The sequence below is a fragment of the Gamsiella multidivaricata genome (assembly GCF_025024155.1).
Source record: "Gamsiella multidivaricata strain RSA 2152 chromosome Unknown BC939scaffold_63, whole genome shotgun sequence".
NCBI classification, from domain to species: domain Eukaryota; kingdom Fungi; phylum Mortierellomycota; class Mortierellomycetes; order Mortierellales; family Mortierellaceae; genus Gamsiella; species Gamsiella multidivaricata.
In genome coordinates, this window is record NW_026251771.1 from 135,047 (window position 1) to 149,279 (window position 14,233).

The 14,233-nt window shown below is 47.9% G+C and overlaps 4 protein-coding genes across 4 annotated transcripts; 2 read left to right on the top strand and 2 right to left on the bottom strand.

Annotated features, from left to right (window-relative positions):
• Window positions 1–10: 10 nt before the first annotated feature.
• On the bottom strand, window positions 11–3,640 carry BC939DRAFT_460673 (kinase-like domain-containing protein). Its single transcript, XM_051556913.1, has 9 exons — window positions 3,139–3,640; window positions 2,528–2,779; window positions 2,026–2,394; window positions 1,807–1,878; window positions 1,349–1,677; window positions 976–1,258; window positions 779–878; window positions 349–683; window positions 11–243 (listed from the first exon to the last, which is right to left on the bottom strand). The coding sequence occupies exons 1-9, from the start codon at window positions 3,346–3,348 to the stop codon at window positions 172–174; spliced, it is 2,022 nt and encodes a 673-aa protein (XP_051409156.1). The 5' UTR covers window positions 3,349–3,640; the 3' UTR covers window positions 11–171.
• A 1,208-nt stretch (window positions 3,641–4,848) lies between these two features.
• BC939DRAFT_460678 (WD40-repeat-containing domain protein) lies at window positions 4,849–8,380 on the top strand. The gene is made up of 11 exons (XM_051556914.1): window positions 4,849–5,001; window positions 5,360–5,840; window positions 5,938–6,002; window positions 6,099–6,386; window positions 6,502–6,797; window positions 6,886–7,027; window positions 7,129–7,396; window positions 7,504–7,603; window positions 7,700–7,833; window positions 7,927–7,989; window positions 8,083–8,380. Exons 1-11 carry the CDS (start codon window positions 4,990–4,992, stop codon window positions 8,250–8,252), a joined length of 2,019 nt encoding a protein of 672 aa, XP_051409157.1. The 5' UTR covers window positions 4,849–4,989; the 3' UTR covers window positions 8,253–8,380.
• Window positions 8,381–10,270: 1,890 nt separating this feature from the next.
• On the bottom strand, window positions 10,271–11,107 carry BC939DRAFT_460682 (glycosyltransferase family 1 protein). The gene is made up of 3 exons (XM_051556915.1): window positions 10,802–11,107; window positions 10,568–10,706; window positions 10,271–10,455 (listed from the first exon to the last, which is right to left on the bottom strand). Exons 1-3 carry the CDS (start codon window positions 11,058–11,060, stop codon window positions 10,347–10,349), a joined length of 507 nt encoding a protein of 168 aa, XP_051409158.1. The 5' UTR covers window positions 11,061–11,107; the 3' UTR covers window positions 10,271–10,346.
• Window positions 11,108–11,219: 112 nt separating this feature from the next.
• On the top strand, window positions 11,220–14,233 carry BC939DRAFT_460683 (uncharacterized protein). The gene is made up of 5 exons (XM_051556916.1): window positions 11,220–11,814; window positions 11,930–12,072; window positions 12,179–13,649; window positions 13,747–13,965; window positions 14,061–14,233. Exons 1-5 carry the CDS (start codon window positions 11,299–11,301, stop codon window positions 14,181–14,183), a joined length of 2,472 nt encoding a protein of 823 aa, XP_051409159.1. The 5' UTR covers window positions 11,220–11,298; the 3' UTR covers window positions 14,184–14,233.

Consider the following 14,233-nt stretch of genomic DNA (forward strand, 5'->3'; position numbering starts at 1 on the left):
TTATGTATATCTGTAAACTGTGTTTTATTTTGCTGTACTGGCTGTTCTTCATCGAGAGAGTGGGATCGACCATTGTTCTCCGTCTCGTCTAATCTGTCTATATTACTGATGCGGACGATATTCCATCTCTCAGATGTTTTATAATAATAGATTGCGGCTAAGGTATCCTGCTTATCCTCCCCTCTTAAAGTCAAACAAGGGTCGAAGAGAGTGAATCGAACCTGCCCTGCCAAGGAAATCATGCTAATGACAAAGAGGAAGAAAAAAACAGTGGCATCAGTAATCGCTTTCCAACATGTAATAAGTTGCGCTGACATCTCTCAAACGCATCATTGCATAGCAACATACATCCAACAGTTCCCTTGAGCTAGCGCGACTTTTGACGTCGACACACAGGCAGACGGCCAAAAAATTCTTGAGTTCTGAGCTCAATGTCTCAGGCTTTTTGAGAGTAGGCGTTCCGTTGGTGGCGATCAGGTACAGTGCCTTCAATGGCTCCTCGTCCAAGTATGGGGGTTCCTGTTCAATCATCTCAATAGCCATGATACCCAGGGACCAGATGTCGACCTTTGCACCATACTCCTTTTGCTTCACCACCTCAGGCGCCATCCAGTAGGGCGTTCCAACCATAGTAGCACGCTTGTTCTTCTGATCCGTAAGCTTGGCACAGAAACCGAAGTCAGCTATCAAGTGAGAGCGGAAGAAGGGTCAATATTTTCCACTATTTCACGGTACCATGGAAATGCGTCGCTTATGGTGTTGGTCCAAGGCCACCTACTAATCTTCACATGTCCATAGGGATCCATAAGAACGTTATCGGACTTGATATCTCTGTGAATAATGTTCTGACTGTGCAGGTGCTGGAGACCCTTGCATGTCTGTTTTGCATTCAATAGCGAAAAATAAGTGTCAATATCTGTACGACTGGTCATACCATGTTCAAGCAATCAGACTGCATCGAATAAACGTCCATACCTCAAAACAGATGCATGCGATCTGACTCTCTGACAGCTTGTTATTGTCAATAACATCTGTCAAGGCCCCGCCCTCCATATACTCCATGACGACCCACAGCTCCTGGCCCTTGACCAGGAAAGAGTCGAGATAGTTAACAATATTGGGGTTGGTCGACTCCTTCATGACCAAGATCTCGTTAACCACCAACTCCTTCCTTGGCTGCATACTAAGATCCATCTGCTTAATGGCCACCTTGGTGTTTGTCGTGAGGTGCTTGGCAACATACACGGATCCAGAAGCACTAAAGTATGTTCAAAACGGGTATGTAAATAATGGGCCTTCAACACACAAAAAAAAAAAAAAATCTTGCATCAAAGCGATAGCCACTTACCCCTGACCGACTTTCTTGATTTTGCTGTACAATGTGCTTGGGTCGCCAGATGAAACAACGCTTCTCAACTTCTCCATAATCTCGGCCTCAGTCATGGTCGAGATGCGACGCTCGACAACGACCTTGGGAGGATTAGAGCCATTTAGTGCAGCGGCTGCATCGGCCACGGCAGGGCGGGGAGCGACAGGCGGTTTAGGGGACTGTCCATATGGGGTCTGCTGACGAAGACTGGAAGGAGACGCTGAGGGCGAAGGTTGTTGATGTGCTGGAGGTTTGGGAGGTGGATTGCTGTACTTGCTTGAAGGCGAGCTTGACAGTGGGGGCGTAAACTGAAAACATGGTTGCGAAGTAAAATGAATAGACAAGTTGTTAGAAATATGGGCTCAGCAAAGCCAAGATAATAACTCATGAACAACTTCAACCTAGTCATTATTGAGCAAAGACGCATTGTCACTTACAGTAGGCGATGGTGGGGCATAGTCTGGACGGAGGGCGTTTGGTGGCCGTGGACCACCCTGCTGTTGATTACCCTGTTGCGCGTCCAAAGATGAAGCATAATGGTGAGTTATAAGCGGACATTTTCTGCATGCTCAGATCTCAAAATAAACCCGTACGAGAGCATTTGGACAAAGGGCCTGAAGCGGTCCTTTTCCTTTCCCCGAGCGAGACCGACTTACCCTATCATCGTATAAGGCTAGGCTTGACATCCTCTGAGTGACAGAAATGTTGTCAGCACTCTGAAGGCGCTCGGGAATTGAAGGGCGATCTTCAGGTCTATCTGGACGCTGAGGACGTTCAGGACGGCTGGAAGGAGGAGACGCCTGCTGCTTGGGCATCAAATTGGCCCAGCGATCGCCTTCTGAGTCGCTAGGTACGAGAGGCAGAGAGCTAGGAACCAGCGACGCAGTACCGTACTCCTGCTCATTGCGCTTCGTCTGATCTGTGTAGAACTCGAGGACCTCGAGCACAGCCTGAGGATTGTTGGCATAGTCCTCCTTTGTGATCGCAGATCCTGTCAGTAGCTTTGTCCATGTCTCTGGCAGGCCCTACAAAACAGCAACGAGGGAATAAAAAGAACAAGAAAGAACAGACAATCAATCACCATGCCTCAACTGACTAACGACGATCCTAATGCCTGCAGCAAGGACTCAAGGCGGCCTTGTGTGACATAGCACATACCGTAAAGTTGCCAGTGTTGGGATCAAAGCCCACATGGACCTTGTGCACAAAGTTGGTGGGGTTCGAGACACCCATCAAGGGTGAGCGAGAGTAGATCTCATGCATCCAAGAGTACAGCTCCTCGTCGTTCTTGCACGAAAGAAAGTAGCTTCTGTCCTTGGTGACAAGCTCGAAGCAGTAGGCCTTCAGATCGGTACGAGTCACTGCGGTAATATCCTTGAGGAAAATCAGGACGACTGCTTGAGGAGTCGACTAGATATTGGAAACCAAGAAAGGATCATGACGACGGTCAGGATCAGGGAGGCAGAGGAAGAGGGAGAAGAAAATAGCCCGCCAGGAGAGGGAGGCAATACAGACATTAATTAAAAAAAGACCTAGCTAGCAGACTAGCACGGTCTTTGAACCATTGAACGACCATGCTCAGTCGATATGCAGGCGATTAGTTCGATGCTGCCTTTTGGTCCATCGAGTGGCAAGCCAGATGAGACACCGGGCTGCAACGAGGAGATGGCACTACAGACGACTGGCTCCATCCGCCAAAAAAGATGATGAAGGTCGATCACGACTGGCACCACTAGGAAGGGGGAACTGATGAGAAATGTTTTACGCACCTCGTTTCTGTGGAAGCTCAGGGTGAGTTCGCGCAGGGTCATATATCTCTTTGACCAGATGAAGGCCTTGAGGCCTTCCTCCTTGACAGATATATAGCCATGCTTCAGCACACCCGAGACATTGGTCGGCGCCTGGTCGCGCGCTGGTTGGATGGGCGTCAGCTCTCTGTACTTGGACAGAGGGTTGGAGCTGTCTTCGACGGCGTACATGGTGGAGATGATGAGGTCGAGGGTTGAGTGAGCTGCAGTGGAGGTCGATGAAGTGCAGTGAGAAGGCAGTGGGGTATATTCGTACAAAAACACGGACACACAGCAGCAGTCAGGTGTCAGGTGTGCGAGTCAAGATGTTGAGAGGAAGAGAGAGAAAAGCGAAAGCGGTGCTTGCTGTCCGGTCAGAGAACAAGAAGCGGATGAGGCGAAGAAGGAGATGAGGGCGGAGAAGGGTGGGGATGAAGAAGGCAAGGAAGTAGGAAATAGGAAATAGGAAATAGGAAATAGGAAAAAAGAGTTGGTCAGACTGGAGAGCCAGCAAGAAAAAGTGGGCCCATTGGGTACTCGTGTACGACAAATATAAAACTCAATTTGCATTTTGCAACCCATCCCCATCCACCCATCCCTCGCGCGCTGTTTCTTTGTTTGGTTGCTGCCTGCCCATGGTCCCAGCCTCTGTCCAGTCGCCTGCAAAAGGATGCGTGTACTACATTGAGTCCTTGCTCTATCCCATGACCCGGCATAACACTCTCTCTCCATTTCGTCTTTTTCTTTTATATATAGTTCTTTTCATTTATGTCCGTGGCATTCCAATTGGTCTGTCTGTCTTATTACTTGGATTACTTTGATTCACCAGAATATACTAGGCTATCTGATTATGGAAGAAAGAGAGTGTGCGAAGAAGCTCCTTGGGAAGAGTTGTTCAATCTACAACTCCTTCCTCCGAATGTCCTCATGGTAGTTGAAAGGATTTGCTGGCCATAAGCATATCGAAAACATATCTATTTATATGGGCTTGAATATTTGTTAGTAAAAAGCGCACAAAAAATTACTTAGCATATTCCTTTGTACATGCGAAAGAGGTCCTTCGAAGTTTATCTCAGTGATACGAAACTGGCGCTGTTGGTGCTTCGATTTGGGGCTGCTTCAGCCGAGGACAACTCGCAGGTGCGCCAGGAAGGGGTCTCGCGGTCGGCGATAGGAGGTCATGGAGTGGAGGCCTCTAAATTGTTCTCAAACAACAACTGAAACCTCAGGAACCAGCAGTTGTGGGGCGAAACATTTAAGGTTACCAAAAAACTGCCAACGAGAAAACGAGAGAGACATTTGCTGCCACATGAAGAGGACGTGAGAATGGTGAAGGTGAAGTGAGAGGCCTTTCATCAAACGGTCCACACTACACTGGCGATTTCTTTTATAAGTAGCGATCAGACAATAATTAAACAATTAAGCAGTGCTGTAAGGTACGTAAAGTAGTGGTATTCTTATTCAGCACCGCACACAGCAGTACGCTGGCATCGGAATGTATTCCCGGTATTATCTCGCATACAACATGACGAGAAAGTGTAGTGTTGATGTATGCTACCAGCTTTCTCAGCACTCGCGCGAGGCACTTTTTTTTTCTTTTTTTCAGGCACAGCAAAAGGTTGTGTCACGTTGCTCGGATGTGCGGTCACAGCGTCCTTTCTTGAAAAGCGCGTACTCAAAACAACTCCACCTGCCCATCAAGGCAGTGTCCATCGACTCATTCGCCATTCAACGAATCCACCATTGCAACCGGCCTTTCATACCGCGTCTTTGACATCTCCACTCGACTCTCCTGTCTCGGGACATTGATACAAGCGCTCAGAATCATCCATCATGACGCCTCAGGTAGGATCTGCTTTTCTTTCATATCAGCACTCTTCATCACCTCGCTGCATTGCACTCAAAAACTTCATACACCAACCTCGACGGATCCCATATGGATCTCGCTCCTATATGCCAGTGGCCATGATACTCCCTTTGCACTCCTCACTATCCCCTTGATGTTCCTGAGCAGTGAAATCCCCATATTAGCTCCGCCCTCATCGCCTCTGTAATCCCCTCATACAAAAACTCATTTCAGGCAGACACGAGATCACACCATAGACGCACTAGGGACCACAAAGGAGACGCGTCTTCATGGCAAATAATATTAGTGCTCGTCCTATGCTAAGCAATTGCATATACAACTACCGTTCTATCATAGCCAAATGAACCGTTGGTGCCCGCCGACACGAACACAGCGCAAAGCACCCCTACGGCCGCGACCTCTCCAAAGCCAAAGCGTGTTATTGTTGCTATTGCTCCTCGTCCTATTGCACCTATGCCTCGGGGCAAAGAAAACGACGAGAGCCTCGTGAACGGAGGAGAACTCAAGAACAAGAACTCAATTCCGTCGTCAAATGGTTCTGTCGAGGAGACCATTGATATTGAAGGCATTGATGTCCCTGAGACCGAGTACACGCATGATGGCCGTCCCGTTCGCAAACGCAAGGCGAAGGTACCCTTCGACGAGGATACAGACATGGATACGGATGAACTTTTGGAGAAGGAGGTCAAAACCAAAAAGAAACCAGCCCCAAAGCCAAAGGTCAGCAAGACGGTAAAGGACGAGGGTGTCAAGGCACCCAGAAAGATAGCCAAGAAGCCCACAAGGTCCGCCTTCAGTGACGACGAGGAATCCAGTGGTAGGGACAGCCTTGTCTATACCGGATACATCGTATGCGTTTGCTCTGAATACCTTGCTGACCTAAATATTTGTGAACACTATGTCGTTTCGTCTAGGTCCAAAAGAAACCGTCTTGTCCAAGTGGAAACGCGCTACCAAACCCAAAGCGCCGCACGTCAAGGTTAGTGCCACTTCTCCTCCGAAATTGATAGCTAATTCTTCATCTGAAAGGCGCCGAATTTTAACAGCAAACTGTTTTTGTTACGATAATTTCTAGATCGAGAATCCCCTTGATTTCGACCCTAGCTACGTTTATAATCTTGCACGCCAGTATCCTGATACCTATTGGAGGAACCATGCTGAGAGCAGGTCCGGCATGATTGGCAAGATAAGCGAAGACCACCCCCTTCAGCTGGTCGATTGTGAAATCAAGGACCAAGCGCCTATCACAGGCATGGCACTGTCACCCGATGGAACTATGTTGGCGACCTTCTGCAACACTGGCTGTGCGAAGATCTGGAGCTTGGAGGACTATTCACTTCTGAAGGAATTGCGAGACGCTAAGGTTAGTCACGCTATGCTTTGAGAAACAGTGCATAGGCATTGAATCGCGACGAATGGTGTTGCGTTCGAGTAATAGCCGCTAATATTCATTTCGGTCTTTTTATTATGCTGTTTAGGAAGAGCACATCGACGAATTTTACGTCGGAACCTTTGTTCCAGACCAGACATTGATTGTCGTTGGCGGCAAACGCAAGGATAGATTTAACTGGTCAATGGCAGATGAAGATAACAATATTCTCCCGTGCCCGCTCAAGGTGTTTGATGTCTTGACGGGTGAGGTCATAGCAATACTCGAAGGACACTCAGAAGAGCTGCTCTGTGTCAAGAGAGTGCAATTCAAGGGCGAGAACTATTTCCTGAGTGGCAGTCAGGATGGATATCTGAACAAATGGCACATGGACTCTGACTGGAGGTATGTAATTTATACTATGATGCTATGTGAACAATAATATGTAAAGAGGTCCGCCACTAACCAATTCGACTTTATTCACACACACTAGATCCTTGAAATCGACGGTGCAGATGCGAGATGGTATCACTTGCATGGCCTTTACGGTGTCCTTTGTTCCTAACACTGGCAACAAATATTTCCTTGCAGCGGCGGACGAGAATCTGCGTCTTTTTGATTTTGAAAATGCGGCTGTAAGTGCTCCTAGACTTTCTCCTGTTTGCAACCACGCTTTCTACTTCTTGAAGGTCTTAACAATGACTAATACAGCGGTCATTGCCCATTTCTCTTGTAGTTGTTGCAAACCTTCGAGAATATGTATTCATCTTATTGCGATTGCGGAAAATTCATCCAAGCTATCGATTTCGCCATGCCCCCACCACTCCCTGAGGAGATTCCGGTCCCAGAAGAAGACCTTGAATCAACAGAGTCGAGCATCAAAAGAGGCAAAATGAGGGCTTCAGAAGCTGCACTTACACCTGCGCCGGTAGCAAAAGCACAGCAGTTTGCGTATTTCATCTCACGGGGTGTAGAACTGCTCGACTCGGAAGAACGAATGATTGGTATGCTATATTGCAATGCAACGTGTAATAACCTTCTAATACCTCGGCCCTGCAACCAACTAACACTCACACGCCTTTACTGTCTTCTTCTCCTTGACGTTCTTTAGCCAAGGACTATAACTCATGCACGTTGCACAAACTGGTTTACCCAGACACGAAAGGCGGAAAGTGGTACTTGACAGAGGTCAAACGGTTTCAAGATGAAGAGTAGGTGTAAAGCGTGTGTGCCTTGCACCTATACATTCACACCAGCATGCGGTGTCCTCTAACATCCCAATTGTTACAATCTCGCAATTTTGTTAGATATTTTTCAAATGCCTGGCTTATAAAGATTGCCTCCAATGGAAGGTATCTACTTGCACCTTCCTGTACAGGAGAGGTCTTTATCTTTAACCTGAAGACTGGCCAAGTAACAGGCATTCTCAAAGACCACGACGGTATGTTGCCGGCTCATGTAATTGAAACCGTGAAGTGCTCTAAGCTCTAACATTTTCACTGGCTATCATTATCGAACCTAACATAATTTCTAGACGTCGAGGTTCGCGATGTCGCTTTCCACCCGACACGGCCTTTGCTCCTCACAAGTGCAGATGGTAAGCATATCTCGAGTCGTTCTTAATTTTAAATGCATCAAACGGTACCTGAACGCGATACTAAAGTGTTTGCATCGTTGAATGCTTTCTTAGATGGGAAAGTTAGAGTATATACCTATAAGAATCAAACAGATATCGTAAAGGCACGAAAAGATTCGGAAGAGTCAGCAAAAGTAGCGGCAGAGATAGCCGTAGTGACTTCGGTCGCGTCCGATCTTTCAGCGGTGAGAGTACGAGATGAAGATGAGACGGATACCGAGTAGAGACGCTTGGTTCACGTTGGCAAGCTTCGACGACACAAGTTCTGTAATCCCGGACAACCTACATGCCTAACTTGTCACTTAACAATGGTCGACGATTCACCAATAAACACGCACAAGCATTGCAAAAAGTACCCAACCTTGTAAAGCGAATGAAGTAATTCCTTATCGGAGAGAATTCCAGATTTGAGAATGAGACTTCACACCTCTTTCTCATCGCACTCTTTTTCGGTTGTTACCCATGGCTGCGTTGATCTTACATTTCAGAGGTGCTGTTGAATAACTGTTTTTTTGTCGCTGCGCCAGAATCAACAGTACATATACTCTATATCAATGGTTGCAATCATATAGCTGATGCCATTTGTGAACCAGGCACAGCTACGACGGTTGAGTCTGACTGATCCTGAGGTTTGCTTTCTTCCTCTTATTATGGAATGACACAAAGCGATTTCCATCTGCAGAGCATCCTTATCCCATTGTTTTTTGACGAGCTATGCAGAAGAAACACTAGGGCAAGAGAAAAAAAGCGTCCTCCCAAACCTCACCCAATAACGAATGCCCTTCCACCTGCAATTGCGCCAAATATGTAGTACTATGCACCCGTATTAATAACTATTGTTCTGAAGGGTGATGGGCCAAAGTACAATACCTTATGAGCCAGAGGTCATTAGGATCCGTGGGATAAGTCATGGTCGAGTAGAGATATCAAACACATCCCACGTACCAAGCGATATCCCATTGCGGTCATTTTCAGCAGTTTGCGCCACAAAGATGCCAAAAGGCTCCTAGTCGCCACTACAACAGCTATGTTGTCCAGATTGAGGGCCTCTATCAGTCCCTCAAGAGACCGAGGCCCCGAGTACTATCAGATTGCAACTTTGAACCAAGCAAACCATTTCCGGCCGTGCCTTTGGCAGAGAACGAGAACGAGAACGAGACCGATACAGAGAAAGAGCACTCAGATATCGTGGTATTCGCATCTCAAGCAACACAAATCTCCAAGTATGACAGCGAAGGCACGCGTTTGACATCCATGTGATTCGAGCCGTTCGTAGAGTTGACACCAGTACCAGTACATCATATGCCGGATTTCCGCCGTCAACACTCATCGAGCGGCGACTCGACCCTTCCCTCTCGATTTGCTGACGGATCGAAGAAACCCGCCGAACCGCCAACCTCCTAAATGTCCGTTCCTGGGACAATTCTTCGATGTCAATTTAATAACCAGCTCTGCTCGCATTTAGCCTGACTGTCGGCAGAAAGGTTTTTTACGTCTATCGCGAGACTCTTACTGAGCATTTCAAGTACTTTGGACAGCTCTGAGGTCGCAAGAGCGATATAACCAACGGCAGAATTCGCGCACTCGAATTGGTCTTATGCGCCAACAACAACGGCATAGCCTAGTCAGTTCTCGACCGCTAACGTGGACGAGGAATCCGGAGCGACAGAGATGTACAACGGGTTGTATGAGGGAGCGCGGAATTCTTTTTTGAAGATGATTATTGGCATGATTGTAGCTGCAAGGTAGCTCCTCATCCCAAGACCTTTCTTCAGACGCTTTACCATGTCCTGGATATTGGGTTTCTGCCTGTCTTTTGGTCTGTTTATGTCTTATACAGTTGCCAAACCCGTCTATCTTCTCGCAACGAATTTCCCGAGAGCAACGAGCCTTCGGAAGAAATGTGGCCTCCGATGGTACTATTGACAGAACGCCATAGATTTGAGCGGACTAGAATGCGCGTGACCAAGGCTGAGGGTTTGGATAAGGAGTCCTGGATGTTGTCTGCTGAAAGTGAGGCGGGGGGAGGGGAAAGCGTAAACCGGTCGTCTCGCAAGGTAGTAGTCCAGGGTCTAACTCCCAAAATGGCTTCCAGAGGTATGTACAAGACTCATAGTACTGCGAACCATCGAGCTAATGCAGGGCTGGGGCTCTATCCACCAACAATTCGCCAGTCTGTTTTAATGCACTTGCATTTGTTCCCTCAGACTCCAGCTCCAGATCTTCTTTTAACTGAACATTTTGATAGAACTCGCTCAATGCATCCTAAAATCACTCCAAATACTGTGTATATTTATATGCTTGCAAACATTCTTATCTCAGAATCCCATCTGTGAGTCCAAAAAGCTAGCAAAGCGTATCGGGTCCTGGTCTGGAAACGGCGTGAGCGACTGGTATTCTTTTGCCTTGAGAGCACTTTCAAGGTCCCTGCACAAGTTCAACGTGACGCGAGTAAAAGGATGAGAGAATATAAGTTACACGCGCGTTAAAAAACGAGCACTCAAAAAATTGAAGGAGAAAGGGAGATAGAAAAATTTACGCGACACTACAGCAAACAAGATAGCCTTGTTCATGAAGCGAAGAGCCGAGCTCGAGTTGGTGGTTATCCATGAGGTCCTCGTTCACGACGACAATCAGCTTCTTCTTCAATCGTAGGGCCTCCAGGATAGATCCAGAACCTACGATATGTATGTTAAGTATATAGAGTGAAATTCAAGGATCGAAGTACACGAATTGAATAATGGATAAAGAAAAGGTCGCGACTTTTATGTACCTGCATGGCTGATAACCAAACTGGCCTGTGCCATATCCTCACGCAAGGAGGACTTGTACTGGTACGCGTCAACTTGCACATCCGGTGAAACTGATGACACTTGTGGTGATGAGATGGTGATCGGGCTCTGGCCATGTTGGATCGTAAGATGAGTATAGTGAAGCGATGAGAGTAGCTTCAGCAGGGGAGGGGATGAGACCACAGCGATGAGTTTGTCGAAACGCGTCGATCCCACTGTGGCAAAGACACGGTTGTCCATGGTCTGTGTGTGCTGCCGCTGTGCTGTGCTTGTGTGCCAGAAAGTATGCGTGCGAACCGAATGCGGACAAACAGGGGGCTGCTGGAGTCCAAAAAAAACGCCACCAATTTTTTAATCAAACGCGCCGTTGAGCAACAGCAACAGAAACACATCGTTTGTTCTTATCACACTACACCTTCCTCTGTCTTTTTCGCCCTCTGTCTCCAGGCACCTACGCTCACCCCGTTCGCATATTCGCATGCCTCACGATGATCTTCTCGTCCGGAACACCATCCAGCACATGGGCGTGAACGCCTCGGTCGAATGGACCCGCCAGTGCATCGCCTACAGGCACAAACAGGGCTCCTCCTCCTCTGCATCGAACCAGGATCTAGCCCAGTTCATCTTTGACATGTACCTCCTCGCGGACTTTCGCATACTCGATGCCAGACCTCTCCTTCCCCACTCTGTCGCCACTCCGCACAAGCAGTGTTTGTTTACAGACGGTGATGGTGGGCGCTTAGGTCGAACGACTGGAGGAGGCGTTATTTTACAGATCCTCGAGGTCCAGGACATTGGAAGCAGCTCGCTCAAGATGCTCGAGGCGTGTGAGACTATTGGTATCGCGGGGGATCAGCCTGGCGGGTTCCAGGTTGGGAAGGCGTTACCAAAAGGCATGATTTCCTTGGATCTGACGGACGGCGTCAGGAAGTTGAGGGCTATTGTGATGGAACCGATCCCGGGAGTCGCGATGGAGATGAAACTGGGAGCCAAGGTATGAATGGAGATCAGCGACTGGACGAGCACATTATTCAGTATTTACTGCAGTTAATGGTGTTATCTCTAACATGTGTACATGTGTTGCATGAATTATTTTTTAAACTGCATAGATCAGGGTTAGGGGCGTGGATGTACGACATGGGGTACTGCAGTTGGACCCTACCAACGCATTTCTCGTCGGCGGCGAAGTTGCTAGCATGAATCAGCACCCAAGGAGACTCGTAATTATGAACCAGATGAAGAAGCGACTAGGGTATATAGATTGTCATCAGAAGGACCGACAGAAAAATAAGGATGGGAAAATAGGTAAGCATCATGCTAATATCGCTCTACAAACTATCCTGTCCTTTTCTTTACAGCCTGCCCATGGATACTCTCCCTACTGCAGAGATTACAGCAGCACCTAGGCAACAATTAGACCCAAGGCCTAACACACCGACGGTTCTAACGAACGTCAACAACATGAACAACGTCAACAGTGGTAGCAGCTCCAGCACCACAAACAATGCGTTTAGCAATCTCTGGAAGAATCCTCAGCCTGCAGTGAGTGCTCAGGATGCTATACCATCCACTGCCTCATCATCATCCAACCAATCCAACTGGCGCGCCCCGATTTCCGCTGGCGACATACCCAACCCATGGAAATCATTCAAACCTATTCGTAGCTCTGAATCACCGCCACCACTACAGGTGCTACCAGAGCGCAAGAAAAAAGACGAGGAAGTGGATGAATATATGCGAATATTACGGGAGCAAGAACCGCAGTGGGATTTTCAGCAAGATATGGAGATGGACGACATCGAGCTGCCGTGCGATGATGCGGAATGGGAAGTCATATCCCAGTTATCTGTGGACGAGAAGCAGAATCAACCATTGGATGCCGGAATAGGTAAAGCGAATAGCCCACCGCTTGTGGCCACAAGGTCTCCAACGAGAAGGACATCCTTCGGTCGGCGAAACATCAGTCTGAAATCGCCCCACTCGCAATTACTGCAGCTGCAGGATCAGGAGAAGCAGAAAGCGAGTGGTGTCTGGGAGGTGGAGACAAAACAGGGTCTGGCAACGGAACGCAAACCCAATGGTGACTCAAGAAAGGGGATACCGGAGGAACAAGCCGATGGGAAGAAGCGGAAAGTATCGCCGGAGTATGAGCCAGTAGATCAGGACTTTTATCCCGACAGACGGCGGTCCAGATCATTCTCGACTTTGCCATGGGTCGAGGAAGACATCCCCGTCAAGGTCAAGGTGGAAAAGGTTAACGGTATTTTGGTTGACATTAAGATGGAAAAGGCAGACGATTTTGCTTCGTATTCCAAGACGGATCAAACTGAGGAGGCAAGACACTTATCCTGGTCCAGATCAGGGTCGATCATGAAAGATTTTACGCGGTCTGTAAGCCCTAATGCTGTGCCTCTGAAGGTTAAAATGGAGAAGATTGAGGCGTCAAGACTTGAAGGGGCGAGCTATAATGCGGCGATCGACCTATCATCCGACGACGATGACGACAAAATCAGTGATGGACAGCCGCTTTCTAATCCGGATCATAATGTAGCAGGACTCGATATAAACAGAAGTATCAAGCCCGAACCCGACGGCTCTGGAGTCTTACGGTCGAAGTTGAACGAACTATTCACGCAAGAATCTAGACGAGGACAGGAACCTCCTTCTGAGATATCGGTGCCCATCAAGCTGGAGGAGACCTTGTTGGAATTTGATATGGATGACGAGGACGATTTTGGCGGCCTTTCTGAGATCATCCCTGTTGTGCCCGAAGTGGAGCTGGACCAGGTTCAGGGGGCTGTGCATGAGGGGCGCGAAGTGAAGGCCAAGGTATGTATAGCAAATCGTTCAGTTCAGGATGCTAGTGGAATCTAAAAGACATGATGCTGATTTTTATAACACTTCTGATTTCGCATCTCTTTTGTAGGCCCGTGTTCGTAAACTGGGCAAATTCTCGCTGACAACGCTGGCGGTTTCAATCCCGATCTTTCTCCTCCCAGCCGCCCTATCGACTGAATCAAACTTAACGATGGACAATACTACACTTGAGGGCATTCTTGACCAGAAAGTCGTTGAAATCCTGATGGGATTTTCTGTTGCCGAGTTCCGCGATTTGGTCCGCATTAATGAGCCTGAAGCCAAGAGGGTAAGCGCAAATGTCCTTGCTATGGTTTGCTGGAAAAATACTGCTATACAGAGTCCTTGCTGACTCAGTTTTCGTTCTTTTCGACATATTTGCAGGCTGTAGCAAAATTGCGCACGGGACTATCAGAAGTAGAGTCGGTAGAATGCGTGTTCAGAGGACTTCGAAGTGGTACTCCAGTTATTCGGGAACTGAAAATCTTAACCAAGAAGCAACCCTAGAAGGGGAGCGCTGAATAAAGACTCCGCGCTAAAGCACGATACGGTCGCTT